Source organism: Mustelus asterias, chromosome 2, assembly GCF_964213995.1.
Source record: "Mustelus asterias chromosome 2, sMusAst1.hap1.1, whole genome shotgun sequence".
NCBI classification, from domain to species: Eukaryota; Metazoa; Chordata; class Chondrichthyes; order Carcharhiniformes; family Triakidae; genus Mustelus; species Mustelus asterias.
The window spans coordinates 160,546,987-160,571,523 of NC_135802.1; the positions used below are offsets into that span (position 1 = coordinate 160,546,987).

At 44.6% G+C, this 24,537-nt stretch overlaps 1 protein-coding gene across 2 annotated transcripts in view; it reads right to left on the bottom strand.

Annotated features, from left to right (window-relative positions):
- LOC144480424 (uncharacterized) overlaps positions 1-24,537 on the bottom strand; it is a 60,963-nt gene that overhangs the window by 21,640 nt on the left and 14,786 nt on the right. Inside the window, exons 1-6 of one of the 2 annotated variants that reach the window (XM_078199847.1) lie at positions 21,467-21,631; positions 17,197-17,275; positions 13,612-13,737; positions 8,940-9,083; positions 7,376-7,469; positions 2,185-2,279 (exon numbers count right to left, since the gene is read on the bottom strand). In XM_078199847.1, the coding sequence (XP_078055973.1) occupies positions 2,185-2,279; positions 7,376-7,469; positions 8,940-9,083; positions 13,612-13,737; positions 17,197-17,275; positions 21,467-21,523 (595 nt within the window). In that variant the 5' untranslated portion in view covers positions 21,524-21,631. Of the gene's footprint in view, positions 1-2,184; positions 2,280-7,375; positions 7,470-8,939; positions 9,084-13,611; positions 13,738-17,196; positions 17,276-21,466; positions 21,632-24,537 lie in introns of those variants that run through there. The other variant, XM_078199837.1, reaches the window with a different exon arrangement.

Here is a 24,537-nt window from a genome sequence, read left to right on the forward strand (position 1 = left end):
ATAAATAAACTTTAAACATTAAACAAAACACCATCCTGTCTTGGAAACATATCGCCGTTCCTTCATCATCGCTGCATCAAAATCCTGGAACATCCGGATGTTCCCGATGGTGGGGGTGTCCAGAACCAGGGGTCACAGTCTGAGGATTCGGGGTAGACCATTTAGGATGGAAATGAGATGACATTTCTTCACCCAAAGAGTGGTGAGCCTGTGGAATTCATTACTACAGGAAGCATTGATGCCAAAACATTGAATGTATTCAAGAGGCGGCTGGGTATAGCACTTGGGGCGAATGGGATCAAAGGTTATGGGTAGAAAGCAGGATTAGGCTATTGAGTTGGACGATCAGCCATGATCGTGATGAATGGTGGAGCAGGCTCGAAGGGCCGAATGGCCTCCTCCTACTCCTATCTTCTATGTTTATAAGGTTCTGGATAAAATGGGGAAGATTTTAATTTGTTCAAAACCAATCCATTTGCACAGAATTGAGCCCACCAACTAAGCTTTACAAACAGAATTTTTTTATCAGCAAAGCAGTTCTGTCAATAATAAATGTAGTTCTAATTCTAAGTATCTCTGGCTGAATATATAATTATCCATGTCAAGAACCTCACATAATTTGCATGTTCATATGTAATGATTTTTATAAAGTTGCAATGTGTACTATTGCCAGCAAATCAATCTTATCATTAATCTACTCATTATTTGGAAAGAAACAGTATGTTGAATGAAGGTGACAGCCCCGTTAAACTACACTGAAGTACTCTGCTTTTTTAGGATAAGTTGGCATGAGTTCAATGCCAACCCAATGGAAATTTAAGGGTCGTACAGTGACACAGTGGTTAGCACTGCTGCCTCCCAGCTTCAGGGATCCAGGTTCAATTCCAGCCTTGGGTAACTATCTGTGTGGAGTTTGCACGTTCTCCCCGTGTCTTCGTGGGATTCCTCTGGGTGCTCCGGTTTCCTCCCACAGTCCAAAGATGTGCAGATTAGGTGGATTGGCCGTGCTAAATTGCCCCTTAGTGTCTCAAGATGTGTAGGTTAGATGGATCAGCCATGAGAGGTGTGTGTGGGTTACAGGGAGAGGGCAAGGGAAGGGGCCTATGAAAGATACTCTGTCAGAGAGTTGGTGCAGATTTGATGGGCTCAATGGCCTCTTCTGCACTGTAAGAAGTCTCACAACACCAGGTTAAAGTCCAACAGGTTTATTTGGTAGCACAAGCTTTCAGAGCACTGCCCCTTCATCAGGTGAGTGGGAGTTGTGTTCACAAACAGGGCATATAAAGACACAAACTCAATTTACAGATAATGGTTGGAATGTGAGTCTTTACAGGTAATCAACTCTTAAAGGTACAGACAATGTGAGTGGAGAGAGGGTTAAGCACAGGTTAAAGAGATGTGTATTGTCTCCAGTCAGGACAGTTAATGTCGACAGAAGGCCTTCACGACACACGACAACGCAGAATCGCTGAGCAGTAACTGATAGCCAAGTTCCGCACAAATGAGGACAGCCTCAACCGGGATCTTGGGTTCATGTCACACTATCTGTAACCCCCACGACTTGCCTGGGCTTGCAAAATCTCACTAACTGTCCTGTCTGGAGACAATACACATCTCTTTAACCTGTGCTTGGCCCTCTCTCCATTCACATTGTCTGTACCTTTAAGACTTGATTAACTGTAAAGACTCGCATTCCAACCATTGTCTTGTAAATTGAGTTTGGATCTATATCTGCCCTGCTTGTGAACAGAACTCCCACTCACCTGATGATGGGGCAGTGCTCCGAAAGCTTGTGGCTTGTGCTACCAAATAAACCTATTGGGCTTTAACCTGGTGTTGTGAGACTTCTTACTGTGCTTACCCCAGTCCAATGCCGGCATCTCCACATCATCTCTTCTGCATTGTCAGAATTCTAAATTTCTCCAATGACTCAACTTGGAAAATTCAAATAGAAAAGTCAACATTGCTGAACTCTAGGGACAGTTCTAATGAGCAATCTGAAGCATTAACTTTGTTTCTCGTTCCAGAGACATTGCCTAGCCTACTGAGTGTTTTATAGAACATTTCTGTATTTGTTTGTTTTAGCATAGACAAGTTAGTGATGAAGGTTCAAGCTTTACATTACAATGCAGAGCTCCTAATGATACTTATAGCTGTGTCAGATAAACATTGCGCCTATTGTACCTGAAACTGAAGGTGTTGGACCATCAACACTGATGCACACGGTATCAGAAGTAGGACTACCAGGAACTCTTTCCTTCATTCCCAGAGCCGTGCAACTATAGAAAATGAAATTTAGTATAAATATTAAAAATAGAGACTTGCATTTAGAATCAAAGAATCCCTACAGTACAAAAGAAGGCCATTTGACCTATCGAGTCTGCAGTGACAACAATCCCGCCCAGACCCTATCCGTGTAACTGCACGTATTTACCCTGCTAATCCCCCAACACTAAGGGGCAATTTCACATAGCCAACCTGCACATCTTTGGACTGTGGGAGGAAACCGGAGCACCCGGAGGAAACCCATGCAGACACGAGGAGAATGTGTAGACTCTGCACAGACAGTCACCCAAGGACGGAATTGAACCCGGGTCCCTGACGCTGTGAGGCAGCAATGCTAACCCAGTGTGCCACCATGCTGCCCACTTTTCACAACTGCAGAACATCCCAAAACACTACACTGCCAATCCAGTACATTTTGAAATATAATCACTATTGTAAAGTAGGAAACGTGGCAGCGCACAGCAAGATCCCACAGACAGCAACTCAATGATGACTGGATCACTTACTTTAAGTCATAACGATTGAGGGATAAACATTGGCTGGGATATTTCTCAATGAAATCAGATATTGCAACTGTCAATATTACTCAAACTGGTACACTGGCTATACACATACTTGCACACATCAAATACCCTGCAAAAGAAATTGCCACAACTGAGTGGTGGGATTTTGGGAAGAGGAAGGATCTTTTCAGCATAGCTGGGAAACTGGTTTGGGGATTACAGGACAGTGAAACAAAGACTTCAAAGGTGAAATTCATAATTTCCTCAAACTGCAAGTGTTGGTGGATAAAGTAAATCAACTTGCATTTATAGAGGAAGTTTTATCTCCTCAGGACATCCCTGGGTCACTGTCGGTGCGGAGTCTGCACATTCTCCCCGTGTCTGCGTGGGTTTCCTCTGGGTGCTCCGGTTTCTTTCCAGTCTAAAAGATATGCTGGTTAGGAGCATTGACCGTGCTAAATTCTCCCTCAGTGTGCCCGAACAGGCGCCGGAGTGTGGTGACTAGGGGATTTTCACAGTAACTTCATTACAGTGTGAATGTAAACCTACTTGTGACACTAATAAATACACTTTTAAAAACAATAATGTACCTTGAAAGTGTAGCCACTGTTGTAATGGAGGGAATACAGCTTCAAGTTTATGTTGACTCGGACGCAGTTAGAGTGCAGTGTGCCAGATTCAAATGTGCATTTAAACGTGGTAAAAGCTTGATCATCACAATTAATTATAAACCAAATTAGATTATTTGGAATATACTCTGTTACCCTTGGTGAAAAAGAAACTCTTCTTGTTCCAATGTTTATAAAACAGACCCCACATAGTTGTTAGATGCAACTTAACAGGTGAAATAACTGGCAATCGATAGCAATAAATATGTATCATGCATAAGCCTTTATCTTATCATAGAATCCCTACTGTGCAGAAGAGGCCATTTGGCCCATTGAGTCTGCTCAGTATCAGTTAATTCCTACCTACTTCTCTATTAAACTTAATCCTGAGAGGACAACATAGCTCTGGCAAGGTTGTACCTGCATACTTAAAAACTGCAAGGTGTGGAATACTTAAAAACGCCAAGGTGTGGAATGCTAAACATTATCATCACTTTATGCCTTGTGCACAGTCAAGAATTCTGATCTTCCACAGAGGAAGTTGGAAAGATTGCAGAAAAGTACAGTTGTGACAGATTCGCAAAATGCAATAGCTGCAAGCAGAGGTTCCATACAGCAGACCAGCCATCAGCGTACAATGTTAGAAGTTGTCCCAAGGAAAGTCCACTCTGTCATGTGATAGCTCACCAAATCCCTTGATCCAACAGTACACACCAGTTGATGGACAAGGGGGCCATTTCCATTGGTAGCGATGTACAGGTAACGTGTGGGCCCATTACTCTACTAATTTTGTTTGGTGCATGGTCCTTTCGGACGTGCGTCCGCATTCAGCCTCGAGGAAATGCAAGAGTTTGCAAACTGACTGTGAACGGCTGAACGGTCGAAGGTGCAAGATCAACCTGAAGAAATCGCCTTAACAATACTTTTCATTTTAGATGTGATATGACATTATTGATCGTGTGTTTGAACATTGGCCCGAGAGCAAACATGCTCCTTCAATTTGGTCTATTGCATTCGCTGCTCCCAATGTGGTCTCCTCTATATTGGAGAGACCCAAGCGTAGACTGGGTGATCGCTTTGTTGAGCACCTTTGGTCTGTGCGCAATCAGGACCCTGACCTTCCGGTTGCTGCCATTTTAACACACGATCCTGCTCCCATGCCCATATGTCTGTCCTTGGCCTGCTGCAATGCTCCAGTGAAGCTCAACGCCAACTGGAGGAACAGCATCTCATCTTCCGGCTGGGCACTTTACAGCCTTCCGGTCTCAACATCGAATTCAACAACTTCAGATGATTTGCTCTCCCCCACCTCGACCCCTTTGTTTCCATTTTATTTATTTTTAACTGTTCTCTACTTTTTATTTCTTTATTGTCTTTCTGTATTTTTCTCCCCCCCCCCACTCTTTTCCCCTATTTTATCCCTCCTTTCCTTACCTTTCCCCCCCTCTTTCTCAATTTTACCTCTCTCCCACCCATCTCCCCCTCCATCTTCATCTGTCACAGTTAACCTCTAATTTCAGCTTCTCTGCTGTTTGGCCATTCACACCCTTTATTCTCTCTATGGGCTGCCATTAGCAGCCTTTCCCCTTGTTTTTGTGGCTATGACTAATTTTTCATTCCCTCACCCTGCAGTATAAATATCTCCCACTTTCTACAACTTTTAGCTTTGACAAAGGGTCATCTGGACTCGAAACATCAGCTCTTTTCTCTCCTTACAGATGCTGCCAGACCTGCTGAGATTTTCCAGCATTTTCTCTTTTGGTAGCAAGCATGATTCATTTTCTCAAAGGGTTATAAAGTTTAACTAACAACATTAGGCTGCCGATGCATGGGGAGAACATGGCACATCTCAGACCAATACTTATTGTATAAAAAGCCCCTTTAAGTCTTAGCGTAGCAGTAGAGGAATGATTGATGCTGTCAAGAGTGTTGTTCAGACTGACCATGATAGGTGCAGAGGGAAGAACCAGGGTGTATCTATGCTTCATAATCCCAGCCTCAGTTGACTGATTCAATACAGATTAGAGAACCGAGTTTCAGCTTTAGGTACAGCTGGTGAGTGATCCCTAACCCTAACTCTCACCCCCAGCTGGTGGGAGGATCTGGGTATGAATGGGACCTGGAATTACACTAGTTTTGAGAAGCTCAAACATATTTGCATATCAGTGAAACACAGCCTGCAGCGAATCAAACCAATCGTGCAGCATTTCCAAATGCAATTGAAAGAAGTGCCGATGTGAAGAGTATCCCTTGATGTGTTAAGAGCAGCAACTTGGTGCGGTTTGATTGAAATGGTTTAAATGGATTTATCACAAAAAATAAGCATTTACTCTCCATCATCAGTAAATTACCCAATTTGGAGAAACTGAAAATGATATATACAAAATATACAAAGCTATTAGCTAATTATATTGGGGTGCAGTAGTCTCTGAGCAAGTACAAAGCTTTCAGAATGTGCCTATTTGTGCCCAAAGGATCCAATTTGTTTTTTGAAGCTTCCTCAAAGGCTAACAAAACCAATCATAGAATCCCTTCAGTGCAGAAGGAGGTCATTCAGCCCATCAAGCCTCTACTGACTGCAACCCTACCCGGCCCTATTCCTGTAACCCCACACATTTACCCTGCTAGTCTCCCTGTCACTAGGGTCAATTTAGCATGGCCAATCAATCTAATCTGCACATCTTTGGACTGTGGGAGGAAACCGGAGCACCCGGAGGAAACCCATGCAGACACGGGGAGAATGTGCAAACTCCACACAGACAGTGACCGAGGCCGGAATTGAACCCGGGTCCCTGGCGCTGTGAGACAGCAATGCTAACCACTATGCCACCATGCCATCCAATCATTGGAAACTCTCAACTGTACATGGCCAGTTTTGTGGGCAGCTCCTAAAAATGTTTTGATTGTGAAAACTCAATAAATTCCAAGATCTTTTGTGCTGGTTACACCACTTTCGGGCACATTGCTTCATAAAAGCCAATGCAACCAAGCCAAAGCTTGGGCTCATGAAGTGCTACCTCCCGAATGGAATTTTGGCATCTCCCTTACTTCAATATGCCCAAACCCAGGTGGGATATTCCATTCTTTGAGCAGGGTGGCCCTACGTCTCCCTCATGGAGCCACCTGGATGGACAAGATGTTGATGAGGCCTCTGGTCCAATATTGGGCGAGCCTCGAGCTTCTGACTCTGGGGTCTGAAGCAAATTCCCAATCCTTACCCATCTACCTGCGCAGAAAATTAGGTGAAAGTCATTTGGATCATGACCCATAGACTAGATAAACCAAATGTCATTCTGTTCCTCAGAGATAATGTTCGTTAGGAAATGTAAAGATTTAGACTCAAAAATTGATATCAAGCTATTTGAAAAGGTACTTTTCATGATGTGGAAACATGTTGAAGACAAGTTAATTTTGTTCTGATGTGAGGAAGGTTCAATGACATCAGTACATAAACTGTTACAAAGTCTTTCTATTAGAAGGATATGTTGCTGGGGTTGGATGAAAAGGGTAGGGGATGCTTGAAGTTTAAAGTTTATTTATTAGTGTCACAAGTAGGCTTACATTAACACTGCAATGAAGTTACTGCGAAAATCCCCGAGTCGCCACACTCTGGCATCTGTTTGGGTACACTGAGGGAATTTAGCACAGCCAATGCACCTAACCAGCACGGCTTTCAGACTGTCGGGGGAGCACCTGGAGGAAACCCACGCAGACACAGAGAGAACGTGCAAACTCCACACAGACAGTCACCCAAGCCAGGAATCGAACCCAGGTCCCTGGCTGTGAGGCAGCAGTGCTAACCACTGTGTCACCATGCTGCCTGGAGCTTAAACACCATCATGGACTGGTTGGGCCAAATGGCTTGCTTCTGTGATATAAATACTTCTGAACAGATATTAAAGAAAAACAAAATACCATTCAACATTGCAAATTACCACACCGTAATGTTCTGGTTCAGATACTGATCAGTAAACTTACTTGGTCCTTGGTTTACACTTCGCTGTCAGCGAGGTCTCATTTGAAAAATACATTGATGGACAGGGCCTACATTTGGTATCCGATATCCTGTTTGCTGTGGAAGATAATGTTCAATTAGAAAATGGAATGCAAGCAAAGCTTTACAGAAAACATCAGTCGCTGAAGACTTTCCTTTTTTTAATCATTCATTCATGGGATGTGGGTGTTGCTGGCAAGGCGAGCCTTTGTTGTCCATCCCATGGCAACTGAGTGGCTTGCTTGATCATTTCAGAGGGCAGTTAAGGGTCAACTCATGCCACATGTGGGCCAGACCAGTTAAAGATTGAAGGGTTGGTGCTAATATTTTTGGCAATCTCCTTCAAGTCTAGTCAAACCAGCGCGCAGAAGCAGTTTCTTCCTCAAGTGCTGCCCATCTGAGCACATCAATGACTGAGCAAATAATTTTAAATGAGGCAATTTGAATATTCATGACACGTCAGACAGAAAGTTAAAGTGCGGCTAACTCTTCGCCTTCATGCCCCAAGCTGTACAGTTTTCTCGGTTGAGAGTTTTGCTGTGTGATTATGCTGGATTGTCACTTGGGAATTTTATTCCTGATCCCGATCTATTGGCCCTGCCGCGAGGTTAAATATAGCTCCTCAGTCAGGGCAAACAAACTCATCAAATTATTGTTAAAATTAGGAACTCAGCTGGGCATTATAGAATCCCTACAGTACAGAAGGAGGCCATTCGGCCCATCAAGTCTGCACTGACCACAATCCCACCCAGGCCCTATCCCCACTTATCTATCCTACAAATCCCCCTGACACTAAGGGGCAATTTAGCACGGCCAATCCACCTAACCCGCACATCTTTGGAGTGTGGGAGGAAACCGGAGCACCCGGAGGAAACCCACGCAGACACGGAGAGAATGTGCAAACTCCACACAGACTGTGACCCAAGGGCAGAATCAAACCCGGGTCCCTGGCGCTGTGAAGCAGCAGTGCTAACCACTGTGCCACCGTGCTGCCCATGCACTGCATCAGTGAATAAGCATAGTTGCGGCTGAGCTCAGAGTTGAACCATAAAATTCCTGCAGTGCATAAAGGGCCCGTTTGGCCTGTAAAGTCTGCACCGACTTTCTGAAAAGGAAACAACTAAAAGTAACTCTGCAGCATTTACCATGGCCGATCTTTGGACACTAAAGGACAATTTAGCATGGCCAATCCAGCTCACCTGCACATCTTTGAACTGTGGGAGGAAACTGGAGCACCCGGAAGAAACCCACGCAGACACGGGGAGAACAGGTGCTGGACTGTGGCGAGCAGGGGATTTTCACAGTAACTTCATTGCAGTGTTAATATACGCCTACTTGTGACTAATAAATAAATAAGCTTTTAAAAACTTTTACCATGTTGGGAAACACTGATGGACTGACATGTTAGAGCTGGAACCACGATCTCAAAAGACAAAGGTCCAACTCCCACAATCAATCACCTCTTTTTTCCAGTAATATAAAAACTGCAGCTTTATGAAACCTCCATGGATTTTAAATTTAGTTTCAAGTCCCATAATGCATGCTTACCCTTCTCCTTCACTTCAAAACCTGGGAGACACGGATTATCCCTGAGGCAGTATTCGCAATCCTGTGAACAATGGTAATTGGCTCTACATACACACTGTGTAGCAGTCACTGCGTCTCCTTTATGCAGAACTTCAAATCCTTTCACTACAAAGGAAACAAAACAGCCTCAGACTCAATGAGAATGGTGACCGTGTGCGAACGACATACGTTTGTATTTGACTGATAGCACCCACCTTAAATGTAAAACAACGGATACTCAAATTAACATGTTTTTGTGGCCTTTAAGTATATCTACAATTGAGTGGAAATTTAGATCAAAACCAAGACTAAATAACAATTGTTTGGTTTGTTGGAACCATGGCGATAATGGGGCCATTGACATTGTCTTGCTTCTCTTCTGCCTTTCTCCCAGTCTCCCTCAGTCAAAATCACAATCTTAACCACCCATCCCATTTTCCTACTTCCTCTTCTGTTTTTCCCCTCAATTTCTCCTTCAAATGTTGCCGGGCCAAGGCTGTCGGCTCTTCATTCTCTCTAACTGTACTTAGCAACCCTGAACTTAGAATCATAGAATCCTACAGTGCAGGAGGAGGCCATTCAGCCCATCAAGTCTGTACCCACCGCAATCCCATGCATTTACCCGAGTTAGTCTCCCTGACACGAAAGGGCAATTTAGCATGGCCAATCAACCTAACCTGCACATCTTTGGACTGTGGGAGGAATGATGTGAAGATGCCGGCATTGGACTGGAGTAAGCACAGTAAGAAGTCTCACAACACCAGGTTTGAAGTCCAACAGGTTTATTTGGTAGCACAAGCCACAAGCTTTCGGAGAACTGCCCTTTCATCAGGTGAGTGGGAGTTGTGTTCACAAACAGGGCATATAAAGACACAAATTCAATTTACAAGATAATGGTTGGAATGCGAGTCTTTACAGGTAATCAATATCTGGTTGAAGTGTGTAGTCCGACAAGTTGACAACGCAGAGTCGCTGAGCAGAAACTGATAACCAAGTTCCGCACACATGAGGACGGCCTCAACCGGGATCTTGGGTTCATGTCACACTATCTGTAACCCCCACGACTTGCCTGGGCTTGCAAAATCTCACTAACTGTCCTGGCTGGAGACAATAAACATCTCTTTAACCTGTGCTTAACCCTCTCTCCACTCACATTGTCTGTACCTTTAAGACTTGATTACCTGTAAAGACTCGCATTCCAATCATTATGGGTAATGATTATGGATGGTGGTGGAGGAAATGGGTCATCTCAGTGGGTTTGAAGAAGTCTTTGGTGTCTTTAGCAGGTTAACTGTAGATCTTTATCAATTACTAGATCTATTTACAAGCATACAGTAAATGGCACAAACTAGGAGTTGCCTCCATGCTGGCTGGTACACACAGCTCTATCCCAACACCACACTGACCCGTAGGTGCAGGTCATGCATTCCCTTACATCACTGTGTGGCAGTACTTCATTCCACATTAACCCTATGTGTGCCAGACCCTTACACTACAGGGGTGAGATTTTGAAGATGAGAAGGAGGAGCTGGGGGGTGATTCAGCCAATTGCAAGCTGTGAATAAAGGTCGCACTCCTGCTCCTCTCGACCCGCAAGCAATGCTGTAAAGGCAATTACCTCACGGGCCTAGTCCTTCTTGCCTTCTTCCACAAGTTGGGTTCTGAGTTAAACTAACTGTAAAAATGGAGGCACACAGCAAAGATTCAGTGATAGATGGACCTTCCGAAAGTGGATTGCTCAGCTGTCCTTGTTCCGCCTTCATTAAAACCAGAAATGGGTGAGTTGGGGGGCAAATTGGGCCACCTGCCCTTGTTGAGGGGCAATGGGGGGTGGAGGGGGGATGGTAGTTTAAATTTCTACCCAATATTGAACTCAAACAGAGAGCAAGAGTCAGAACTGCCAAGTATATTGCTTGAGGAATGTGAACGTTTTGCTTTAATACATTACTGCCATTGCAGACGATTAAAATTCACTCAACCCTCAAGAGATTTTGTTTTTATATTGAGAATTTTCATAAAATATTTAAGTTTCTTGTTGCCAGTGCAATGATATTGCTGCAACAGCCTTGGGCAGATTCCAGTTGCATCAAATTAAATTTGTGACATGGAAAGGGGGAGATCTTTTTTTAAAAAATGACATCTTCTGCTCCATAGCTGCATCCCAGTCTTTGAAACAGAGGAATATCCAAATGTTTGGTGGCATCTGAGGTGAGATTTCTAATTATTCCACCACATCTTCTTGTGAGATATTTTCATAGTTATCTCAGCCAAAAAAGTCATAGATGGAGAAATTGGATTGTTCAGGCTGCATTTTTAGCATGAGAAAATGGGCATTGTTGGGTCCAATGAAGCATGTGGTGCCCACATACTCATTCTGTGCCAGCACCGCTTACCAATGTGATTAGGTCATCCCTGCCTATAGCCAGTGTCAGGTCCAATTCCCAGCCAAATCCAAGGTCTAATTATGATTTCAGGCCCCTTCCTTTTAGTTGACCATGACGGTGCTCCACTCCAACCACACCATCAACCTTCCCAATCTCACCGTGGAGATGATGTCAACATCCCTTCCATCCATTATAGGACGGCTGCGCTGCAGTGTGGGGACAAAGGCATTTGTACCCAGATCCCCAGAGCATTAGCCTGGGCCTCCAGTCACATTAACACTGCGCCACCATCTTCCCTCATCTGATTGATCTAAACACACGTGTGATTTTTAAAAATTATTTGTTCATGGGATGTGGGCGTCGCTGGCTGGGTTAGCATTTAGAGCCCAACCCTGAGGGCATTTAAGAGTCAACCATATTGCTGCGGTCACATGTAGGCCAGACCAGGTAAGGATGGCAAATTTCCTTCCCTAAAGGACATTAGCGAGCCAGATGGGTTTCCATGAAATCGACAATGGTTTCATGGTCATCAGTTGACTTTTAATTCCAGATTTTCAAATTCAAATTCGAACCAGGGTCTCTGGAATATTGCCCTGGGTGTCTGGATTACTAGTCCAATGATAATACCACTCCGCCACCACCTCCCTGATTCCCTAATTATGATTCGAGTGAAGGAAACACACTGACAGAGAGGAGACATCTCCACAAAAGGTTGGATGGAAAATCAATGGGTGATTCATCCTGACAATTTTATGGATAGCCTTCCAGTCACACCCAAAGCACAGATCTGTGATGGCTTGCTTGACAGGTCTCTCAGGCAGGCATAGCTTTGGAACCTCAAAGGAACAGTATAAAGGGTAATGACTGAGCTACTTTGGATATATCAATCTTAGGCTTGGACTTTCGCAATGACAGGAAGTCATTCCGTTCTTATGAAAATGGCTGAAGAGGCTGTAAATTGGAAGTCCCACCCCTGAACTTGGGACTACCATTTTTGCGATGGACAGAATGGGCTAGGGGTTGGGCTTTGTGCTTTCTGCAGAGGCAGCTGCCCAGATAAATTAACATCTGCCCCCAGTCTTGTCTAATTTGGGTGACCCAAGAACATGCAGAGGTTAAACCTGATTAGAGCGAATCTGAACTTTGTGGAGTATTTTGGAGAAGTAGGTACCTCTTTGGATATAGTCCCAGGACAACTTTGGGGAAGGTGAGGTGTGCTTTTGGGGAAGTCAAGTGCCCCTTGGGGGAAGCATGGTGACCCTTGCCATTGTTAAAAGCAGGCAAGAATGTGCATAGAAAGTGCACAAACTCATTAAGTGACAAACTCATTGGAACTTTCATAGGTATCAAAGTGCTAAAGTAAACTGTCAAAGGCAACTATAATGCTGTCAAGGCATTTGAAACTCCTGCCCTTTAAATCTTTGAAATAAAATTCTGGACTATTTGAAAAATAAATGATTGCTTCATATATCACTCTGTCTGTTGACATAAGCCTGAGGGTTACTATTATTTGATTAGTGCTACCATTACTGAATTAGTGCTGCATGACTGATTTCACAACCTTCCATTATCAGAGTACGGTATCTTCCATTTCACCCGATTGGTTAACAGCTCCACATGACAATAGACACTTTGAAGTGGGACTATGAGTTTCAATGTTTGTTTCATGAAGTATGAAGCACTTGAATGAAATGTTTGCCTTTATGAGGATGTAGTTGAAGGAATGTAAATGTAGTGAATGGGTATTTATGACGAGTGTGTTGTTTTAAAACACAAAGTCTACAATAGACACTTAGAACTTTATTTTATTTAATCTCAGCATAGGTCCTGAGATCTGCCCATGCATACTGGGTGAGTTGGCATGGTAGGCGCAAGGAAAAAGGGTGATGGGTGAGATGACATAAGTTGGAATTAAGTTGGCACAGGGGTTATAAAGGTCTATGGGGGAGGTGGGTAGAGGGCATAAGTTGGCATGGATAGGGCATGAAAGTGTGTAAGGAGGTGAGGGGGTGTGAGGGGTGAAGGCTGGAGGACTTTTTTTGTTTTACTGCTTTTAAAAACAAATCCTGGGAAACCGTGCTTGATCAACCTCGCGGCCTCCGCAATCATTCAGAGATCGCCTGCCATCCCAAAGTGAAAATCCAACCTTCTGGGGTACTTTCTCCCAAGACGGATTTACGGAACCAAGAAACATCCTGACTCTGCGTTCCCAACCTAGGATCAAGAATCCAAACCTCAAGAGTTTGATCAGAACACCAGCAGATACTAACTTTCATCACATTCAATCTGTTTCAAACATTCTGTTTGAGAATTACTGTGCTCCAGATACTCTCCTTCCCCACAAGGTTTGCAGTCAGCAAGTCTCTCTGCAGTACATGGAGCAGAGAGATAGAAGCCTAAAAGAGAAGACACAGTATTAATATCAGCACGAGTCATCTAACCATTAAAATACTTTACTAGTAGCAACAAAAAGAGAAAGATACTCAGGGGCATTTTTACAGTAGGTATACAGTACATATGCAATGTGTGTAGTTACAATGTGCCTAATGATTGGGGATTTTATTTGTGTTGAAGGAAAAGGTAACACACTTTCAGTCAACACCAGACACCAAGAAACAGGTCACACAACTGCAAGACCTCAACTTGTCGAATTTGATTATTTCCCCAGCAAATGTGGCCACTCAGCCAAACAAGACTCAATTCTCACTTTATGAGGAACACACATTACTTTAATGACTGCTGCACGCTGTTAGGCTCCTGTTGTGACCATTAATGTAATGTGCACATGAAATGAAATGACTTCCCCATCAGTTAGAACCTTTCTTCCAGTTGCTCGCTGAAAGATTTGGATCGTGTCGCTAAAATTTCCCCACAGACGGCAGCTGACCTTCTCTGCTGATGGAGCTGGAGTGCACTGTCATCAATCCTCAAACCTGGTATGGTTTGAGAGGGAACATCACAACATGGCTGGGAAGTTGGTTGACGGACAGGAACAAGAGGCAAAGACAAGGACTGGGGCTCAGACTAGAAAAGGGTTAGGAATAGTGAGGCACCCCAGGGGTTAATTTCAGGGCAGCATGGTGGCACAGTGGTTAGCACCTGGGTTCAATTCCCAGCTTGAGTCACTGTCTGTGCAGAGTCTGCACATTCCCCCTGTGCCGGCATGGGTTTCCTCCGGGTGCTCCGGTTTCCTCCCACAGTCCGAAAGATGTGCTGGTTAGGTGCATTGGCCATGCTAAAATTCTCCTTCAGTGTACCCGAACAGGTGCCGGAGTGTGGCAACTAGGGGATTTTCACAGTAACTTCATTGCAGTGTTAAGGTAAGCCTACCTTTTTTTATTCGTTTGTGGGACATGGGCGTCGCTGGCTGGCCAGCATTTATTGCCCATCTCTAGTTGCCCTTGAGTAGGTGGTGGTGTGGTGATATAAACAGGGCTTAGTTTTAAGGCTGATAAAATTGGATATCCTAAATTAAAGAATTAGGCATATTAAAATCAAACACAGTCAAACCACAGGCAAGCCAATTGTACAAATACACAAACATGTCTGGGCCTGACCCATCAACCACCCATCAAAGGTCGTTACACTCTACTTGATACTTAGCAGGAGATCACTGCACCCCATTGAAATGCACCGGCCTATTGTTAGAAGCCCAGATCTGGCCAGACTTTCCGTCACCAAAAGTTCCTGGGAGATGGGACACCTGGGGGCGGACCCTGGTGTCCTGTCAGGCAGACATCAAGAAACCCACTGGGTATTGGAACCACCTCATTGGGACCTCATTGGCCGGAAGCCAGAGAAGTTTCTGGAAAGGCAAGCAGGCTGGGGGATAAAGGGACACACTTTGAGAGACCAGCAGTGAAGACTCGACGTAGGAGGCGGCCTTGCCCATTCGGAAGACTGACCAGAGAAGGAAGGAAGGAAGAAGCTGCCATCGAGACTCACATTCGTGACGACGGACCAGATGGACTCAGAGAATCGGGCCAGCAGTTCTACCAAACCATCTTTACGGGTAGTATACTTGAATCTGCTGGGGTATCCTCTTGTTTTATGTGGGTAATTTAAGGGTTAATAGTGTTATTATTAATAAACTTGTTGAGCCTTTACTTGTGTTTGTCTTTTGTCCATCTTGCAAATAAGGACACCGGAGTAAAACCTTGGAGTAAGTAAACTGGTTGAAAGTATCTGAGAATTAACAGGTACTACAGTGGTGAGCTACCTTCTTGAATCGCTGCAGTCCACGTGCTGTGGGTTGACCCACAATGCCGTTAGGGAGGGAATTCCAGGATTTTGACCCAGCGACTGTGAAGGAACGACAATATAGTTCCAAGTCAGGGTGGCTTGGAGGGAAGTTGCAAGTGGTGGTGTTCCCATGTATATGCTGACCTTATCCTTCAAGATGGTGATGGTTGTCGGTTTTGGAAGGTGCTGTCTAAGGATCTTTGGTGAATTGCTGCAGTGCATCTAGTAGATAGTACACACTGCTGCTACTGAGCATCGGTGGTGGAGGGACTGGATGTTTGTGGATGGGGTGCCAATCAAGCGGGCTGCTTTGCCCTGGATGGTGTCAAGTTTCTTGGGTGTTGTGACAGTAATAAATAAACTTTAAATAAAAATTTCCATTTGCCGACAACACAAAGTGATTTGAACTTGCACAGATGCAGCACAATCTCAAACTTTATTGATAATGCAAAGGAAAATCAGTTTGGGCAGTCGGAGAGGGGGTCAGTCTGGTGGGAGTGGTACTTCAGGGGAATGCCATTCTTTTAACAAGTGTGAGGCATTATTTTGGGAGGGAAAACAAGGAATCAAAAGGCTTCCACTGGCTGACTTATGATATTCAGGATTAAGCTGTAAAATATATTTGCAGCAGATTGGGAAAGCAACTGCCGGGAGTCGGTGCTTCATTTTAAACCTACTCTTCACTGCAACTCCTGGAAGGACAGCGAGAGGCAGTCATAGAGTGAACATATCTCTGTCAAAGTCCCTCATCAATGATGAAGAAGCTTCTTGCTGGGCAATTGACTTGGACATTCTAGAACATCGGATGCTCAGCACAATATCAGCTCTGTGTACAGGTCCAATCCACCACAATGGTGGTGGGAGCCTGTCAGATAGTGGATGAGGAAACTCTTAAGACTTGGCATAGTAGCAGCTGGAATATGCACCTGGAGGCCAGGTGTGAGAATAGGAGTCTGTACAGCCAGGGCTCAGCGATTTACCAGGATTAAGTTGCAGGGAGACAAGCAGTTTGCCGATGAAGCTCTAGAACTCCAAGTGGTGGAACGTCCATTTGATGAGGTATGGTGTGTGTCCCAGCTGCAGTTAGGAGATTGGCACCAATGCACCTACATAACCTATGGTCAGTTCTGCTGCTTAACGTGCCATTTCTGAGGTACTACAGGTATCTTCTGAGCACCTAACAAGGAATCTGAGGACCAGTGGGTGACTACTGGTAAGGGAAGAGGGGGCTAAATGGTGTCCTTGAAGTTGGCTCTAAGATGACCTTCCAGGTGATGACCTCTTCAGAAACCGGTCTATTTGTGGTGACAGATTCAGTAATCTAATACCTTAACTAGATAGGTCTGTGATGCTCAAAGCATTGTTGAGGATTAACCAGTCAACCTGGTTCTCTATAAGGTCCTGGCAAGAGTCGCCTGTCCCATGAGGGTGAGGATTTTTCCCACATCATTCTGTATCTGAATCCCTGTCTATTTTCCTGCGTTTTCACTGCTGGAGTTATGATGGGAATGAGAGGCTGCTGGAAGTTCCCTTTTCATTGTTAGTACAAGACAGTGATGTTACAACAATATTCACAGTGAGAAATCTCATACTGTATGGTGTAAAGAGTTCACCTGCTTGACACTCATTGCAGCAATCCTTCCCTTTATCATAATGGCCAGCGCAGCTTGAATTCAAACGCTTTGGGTTGGCCTGCAAAACATAAAAACATGTTAGAAAAATCAACTTATTTTGTGCTTGGAAATAACATCAAAGGGCATTGGTAATAGCACTCTTGTCTCTGAACCCAGAAGGTTGTAGGTTCAAGTCCCACTTCATGGCACAGTGGTTAGCACTGCTGCCTCACAGCGTCAGGGACCTGGGTTCAATTCCCGCCTTGGGTGACTGTGGAGTTTGCACATTCTCCCTGTGTCTGCGTGGGTTTCCTCTGGGTGCTCCGGTTTCCTCCCACACAAAGATATGTAGGTGAGATTGATTGGCCATGTTAAATTGACACTAGTTTTGCGGGGATTAGCAGGGTAAATATGTGGGGTTATGGGGCTAGGTTGGGATTGTTGTTGATGCAGGTTCGATGGGCTGAATGGCCTCTTTCTGTAGTATATAGGGGTCTTATGATTCAGAGGCTTAAGTGTAAAACCTAGACTGATGCTCCAGCAAAGTAGTTGAGGGAGTGCAACGCTGTCAGAGGTTCTGCCTTTTGGTTGAGATATTAAACCAAGGTTCTGTCTGTTCCCTCAGGTTGGTTCAAAATACCTCTCATGGCCCTATTTGCTGATGTCCTGGCCAAGAGTTATCCCTCAATTTATCTCATCAAACAACTGAATCTGGTTATGATCACGTTTGTTTCTGGGATCTTGCTGTGCACAGATTGACTACCATATTCCTACATTATCGTCGCGACTGCACTTTGAAAATGCTTTATTGGCTGGAATGAGATGTCCTGAAGTGATACAAGTCTTTTCTAACGGAAGCTTTAACTGATCTCATACAAAGGTGACAACATATCACGTTAGCAAAGCTGTCAGATTTACAGCTGGTGCTAATACACTGCAATGAAATCTCAAACTAAAACAGGAATAATCTGAGACAAGTATTCCCTCCTTTTTATATGTTGCTTGGTGTTATAGAACATAGAACATTACAGCGCAGTACAGGCCCTTCGGCCCTCGATGTTGCGCCGACCAGTGAAACCAATCTAAAGCCCATCTAAAGCTTGGATCGCTGTCTGTGTGGAGTCTGCGCGTTCTCCCCGTGTCTGTGTGGGTTTCCTCCGGGTGCTCCGGTTTCCTCCCCGCAGTCTGAAAGATGTGCTGGTTAGGTGTATTGCCCATGCTAAATTCTCCCTCAGTGTATCCGAACAGGCTCCGGAGTGTGGCGACTTGGGGATTTTCACAGTAACTTCATTGCAGTGTTAATGTAAACCTACTTGTGACATTAATAAATAAATAATAAATAAATGACCTTTAAACTGAGCGTCCAGTCATTCTGAGCCCAGGGCTGAATCCTGGCATTTTACCAGCTTGCTGTGCACCTTGGATGTGGGATACAGTAAGAAAACACACTGGCTGATATAGTGACCGAAAAAAGATCGACAGCTCATTGAAATGAAAACTTGCATTTATATAGCACCTTCCACAACACCCCAAAGTGCTTTACAATGGGCACTACTGCACACCTTTCAAAGGCATGTGTGATACTGAAAGGGTGATGATGGAAAGAGAGCATTAAGCAAAGTGGAAGGAGGAAAATCTAAAGTGACCGTTTAAACCAGGTGTTAAGCCTCTTCTACATATTCCTGTTAAAGGCTCATTCACTGGGACTGGCCCACAATGAATGGGCTAGACATTCGAATTTTCCCTGCTCGCCAAGGCATTGGAAAAGAAAGGGAGAACGGTGTAAAATGAGCTGCCAATTAATTATTACCCATTTGCTCCCAGTAACTGAGGAATCAATGAACAGATCCAAAGTCTTCTCCAATTTCAATGCTGACATTTTAGCCTGTGCCATTCTCTGTCACTGAATCAGGATGGGAGCTCCTCTCACACGGTCGTCTCAGCCATACAATCTAGGCTGACACTTCAGGACTCTCTAAATTCTTTCACAGAATGTGGGCAACACTGCCAGCATTTATTACCTATCCCTAATTGCCTTCGAGAAGGTGGTAATGAGCTGCTTTCTCGAACTGCTGCAATCGCTGTGGTGTAGAAACACCCACACTGATGTCCGGAAGGGAGTTCCATGATTTGGAAACTGATGCATCATCGGAGGTGATGTCCAGTCAGATCAGAGGTTGAACTGAAACTCAAGCCTGGAACTTGCCTGCTCTTGTTGTGGCAGAGGTCAGGATGAGTGGTGACAGGCTGAGGGAAAAGAGGTTGGAGTAGAATCCTGCTCAGCTGGGTTCCTGTCTTTGGAAGCAGTCATGGCAAATTCTGGCAGTAGATTGGGCACATCCTATGCCTGGACTCTCTCTCATAACCTCGGTTTGAGGGCAATCTTTTGGTCAATATCCAGGCTTGGGCTGACAAGTGTCATAGACTCATAGAGTCATAGAGGTTTACAGCAGGGAAATAGGCCATTTGGCCCAACTTGTCCATGCCGCCCTTTTTTTAAAATCCCTAAGCTAGTCCCAATTGCCCGCATTTGGCCCACATCCCTCTATACCCATCTTACCCATGTAACTGTCCAAACGCTTTTTAAAAGACAAAATTGTACCCACCTCTACTACTACCTCTGGTAGCTTGTTCCAGACATTCACCACCCTCTGTGCGAAAAGATTGCCCCTCTGGACACTTCTGCATCTCTCCTTCTCACCTTAAACCTATGCCTCACCTATGGGAGTTTTAGACTCCCCTACCTTTGGGAACAGTTGTTGACTATCTAGCTGATCTGTGCTCCTCATTATTTTATAGACCTCTATAGGATCACCCTCAGCCTTCTACGCTTCAGAGAAAAAAGTCCCAGTCAATCCAGCCTCTCCTTATAACTCAAACCATCAAGTCCCAGTAGCATCCTAGTAAATCTCTTCTGCACTCTTTCTAGTTTAATAATATACTTTCTATAATAGGGTGTCCAAAACTGTACACAGTATTCCAAGTGTGGCCTTACCAATGTCTTGTACAACTTCAACAAGACGTCCCAACACCTGTATTCAATGTTCTGACCAATGAAACCAAGCATGTCGAATGCCTTCTTCACCACTCTGTCCACCTGTGACTCCATGTTTAAGGAGCTATGAACCTGTACCCCGAGATCTCTTTGTCTGTAATTCTCCCCAACGCCCTACCATTAATTGAGTAAGTCCCGCCCTGGTTCAATTACCAAAATGCATCACCTTGCATTTATCTAAATTAAACTCCATCTGCCATTCGTCAGCCCACTGGAAGTAAGATTCGCGCCACACAAATGCCAGGCAATGACCATTACCAATAAGAGACAATCTAACCACCGTCCCTTGACATTCAATTGTGTTACCATCATTGAATCCTCCACTGCCAACATCCTTGGGGTTACCATTGACCAGAAACTCAATTAGACTCACCACATAAACACAGTGGCTACAAGAGCAGGTCAGAGGCTAGGAATACTGTGGCGAGTAGCTCACCACGTGACTCACCAAAGCCTGTCCACATCTACAAGGCACAAGTCAGGAGTGTGAAGGAGTACTCCCCACTTGCCTGGATGGGTGCGGCTCTAACAACACTCAGATACATGGGAACACCACCACCCGCAAGTTCCCCTCCAACTCACTCACCATCCTGACTTGGAAATATGTCTCCATTCCTTCGCAGTCACTGGGTCAAAATCTTGGAACTCCCTCCCGAATGGCATTGTGGGTCAACCCATAGCATGTGGACTGCGAGCATTTCAAGGAGGCAGCTCACCACAACCTTTTCAAGGGCAACTAGGGATGGGCAATAAATGCTGGCCAGCCAGGGGCGCCCATGTCCCAAGAATGAATTAAAAAAACATTCTTACAATTTGTCCAGGTGGGACAGCACAGTGGTACAAAAGAAACTTAATTTATTAGTCACAAGTAGGCTTACATTAACACTGCAATGAAGATACTGTGCAAATCCCCTAGTCACCACACTCCGGCGCCTATTTGGGTACACTGAGGGAGAATTTAGCAAGGCCAATGCACCTAACCAGCATGTCTTTCAGACTGTGAAAGGAAACCAGAACACCCGGAGGAAACCCATGCAGACATGGGGAGTACGTGCAGACTCCGCACAGACAGTGACCCAAGCCGGGAATTGAACCCAGGTCCCTGTGAGGCAGCAGTTCTAACCACTGTGCCACCGTACCATACAATGGCTAGCATTGGTGCCTCATAGCGCCAGGGTGTGGTGACTAGGGGATTTGCACAGTAACTCCACAGACCTGGTTCAATTCGGGCCTCGGGTCACTGTCTGTGCGGAGTTTGCATGTTCTCCCCATGTCTGCATGGGTTTCCTCCAGGTGTTTCGGTTTCCTCCTACAGTCCAAAACTGTGCGGGTGAGGTCGATCAATAAAGAAAGCCCTTGGCCACTGATTCAATGTGAAAACTGTGAAATATTGAAGGGGAGTAAATACTTTATAAAGACATTAATATTATCCTGCTGTAACTGCCATCAGTCGTGTCCCTCCCCCAACTCTCAACCTACGGTAGGCGATGGCCTAGTGGTATTACCGCTAGACTATTAATCCAGATTAATGTTCTGGGGACCTGCGTTCGAATCCCGCCACAGCAGATGGTAGAATTTGAATTCAATAAAAAATATCTGGAATTAAGAATCTACTGATGACCATGAAACCATTGTTGATTGTCGGAAAAACCCACCTGGTTCACTAATGTCCTTCTGGGAAGGGAATCTGCTGTCCTTACCTGGTGTGGTCCACATGTGACTCCAGAGCCACAGCAATGTGGTTGACTCTGAAATGGCCCAGCAAGCCCTTCAGTTGTCAACACACGGCACGTGGACTGCAGCGTTTCAAGAAGGCAGCTCACCACCGCCTTCTTAAGGGCAACTAGGGATGGGCAATAAATGCTGGCCAGCCAGGACGCCCATGTCCCACGAATGAATAAAAAAAATGTTATGCCTCTGGACTGTGAATAGATTGCCGGAGATTTAAAGATTAAATCCCAGGTCTCTGTAAGAAAAGGGAAGTGTTAATTGAGTAACTTGTAAACTGTTAAGAGTGTTTGTTTTTGAACATGTCTTTTCACCTGTAAGGCACACCTGTTTATTTGGCAGTGTGATTAAACTAGCAATCAGGATTACCCAGGTGTATATGTACATATATGCCTCTTGAATAAAAAGGGAATTTCCATAAGAGAAATGGGACTGACTAAGCAAATATTTACATATTCACTTGTCTAACAATGTAGCCTGGGGGTTGTCACTTTACACTGGTGAATTTCACCGGGGGAACTGTTCCTTCATCTTCAAAGATGGTTTGTGAGAATCAACAGATACAAGTTTATCGCGCACACATTCTCTCACCAGTCAACTCTGATGCCCCAGTGGCAATAATGTATCCAATTTCCTGGCTGTCCTATCACAAAGATATATCCAAAACATTCCCTGCTCATTCGCTGACCTTGCTTTAGGTTCCAAAGACCTGGGTTTTGATGTCCTATCAAGCCAGCCAACTTGCGTAAGATAAAATTTGTCAAAATGAAAAAAAAATCAACCATGTGATCCTATTCAACTGAACAAATGGAGATTTAGCAACAGATTACAGATTACAAAGAAACAATTTGGTCCTTAACCCAAAAGCGACAACCCACTCACATTACCACTCCTGCATTCATCAACTTCAACCTCAATCTCAAATCAAGTTTGACTGGATGGATTCTGACGCGAGTGTGATGGGTTGCCACAAAGGTTACTAATTACGTTGCACTTCCTTTCTGATAGTTAATGCTCCAGATACTGTGTCGTATATGCAAAGCATAAACATAGATCGCAGACAATCTGTGCACTCTGCATACGAGTTGCTTATTCATATTTTGCAATAGTGACTGGGACTTTTTAACGAAAAAGTAGCCAGCCTCACGCTTTCCCATGATCAGCGCTTCCATAATCAAATCCAATTTTTAAATAAATCCATATCTCAAACATTTCAACAACAACTTGAATTTATATAGCACCATTAATATAAGACCATAAGACATAGGAGCGGAAGTAAGGCCATTCGGCCCATCGAGTCCACTCCACCATTCAATCATGGTTGATTTCAACTCCATTTACCCGCTCTCTCCCCATAGCCCTTAATTCCTCGAGAAATCAAGAATTTATCAATTTCTGTCTTGAAGACGCTCAACGTCTCGGCCTCCACAGCCCTCTGTGGCAATGAATTCCACAGACCCACCACTCTCTGGCTGAAGAAATTTCTCCTCATCTCTGTTCTAAAGTGACTCCCTTTTATTCTAAGGCTGTGCCCCCGCGTCCTAGTCTCCCCTGTTAATGGAAACAACTTCCCTACGTCCATCCTATCTAAGCCGTTCATTATCTTGTAAGTTTCTATCAGATCTCCCCTCAACCTCCTAAACTCCAATGAATATAATCCCACGATCCTCAGACGTTCATCGTATGTCAGGCCTACCATTCCTGGGATCATCTGTGTGAATCTCCGCTGGACCCGCTCCAGTGCCAGTATGTCCTTCCTGAGGTGTGGGGCCCAAAATTGCTCACAGTACTCCAAATGGGGCCTAACCAGTGCTTTATAAAGCCTCAGAAGTACATCCCTGCTTTTGTATTCCAAGCCTCTTGAGATAAATGACAACATTACATTTGCTTTCTTAATTACGGACTCAACCTGCAAGTTTACCTTTAGAGAATCCTGGACTAGGACTCCCAAGTCCCTTTGCACTTTAGCATTATGAATTTTGTCACCGTTTAGAAAATAGTCCATGCCCCTATTCTTTTTTCCAAAGTGTACGACCTCGCACTTGCCCACGTTGAATTTCATCAGCCACTTCTTGGACCACTCTCCTAAACTGTCTAAATCTTTCTGCAGCCTCCCCACCTCCTCAATACTACCTGCCCCTCCACCTATCTTTGTATCATCGGCAAACTTGGCCAGAATGCTCCCAGTCCCGTCATCTAGATCGTTAATATATAAAGAGAACAGCTGTGGCCCCAACACTGAACCCTGCGGGACACCACTTGTCACCGGTTGCCATTCTGAGAAAGAACCTTTTATCCCAACTCTCTGCCTTCTGTCTGACAGCCAATCGTCAATCCATGTTAGTACCTTGCCTCGAATACCATGGGCCCTTATTTTACTCAGCAGTCTCCCGTGAGGCACCTTGTCAAAGGCCTTTTGGAAGTCAAGATAGATAACATCCATTGGCTCTCCTTGGTCTAACCTATTTGTTATCTCTTCAAAGAACTCTAACAGGTTTGTCAGGCACGACCTCCCCTTACTAAATCCATGCTGACTTGTCTTAATCCGACCCTGCACT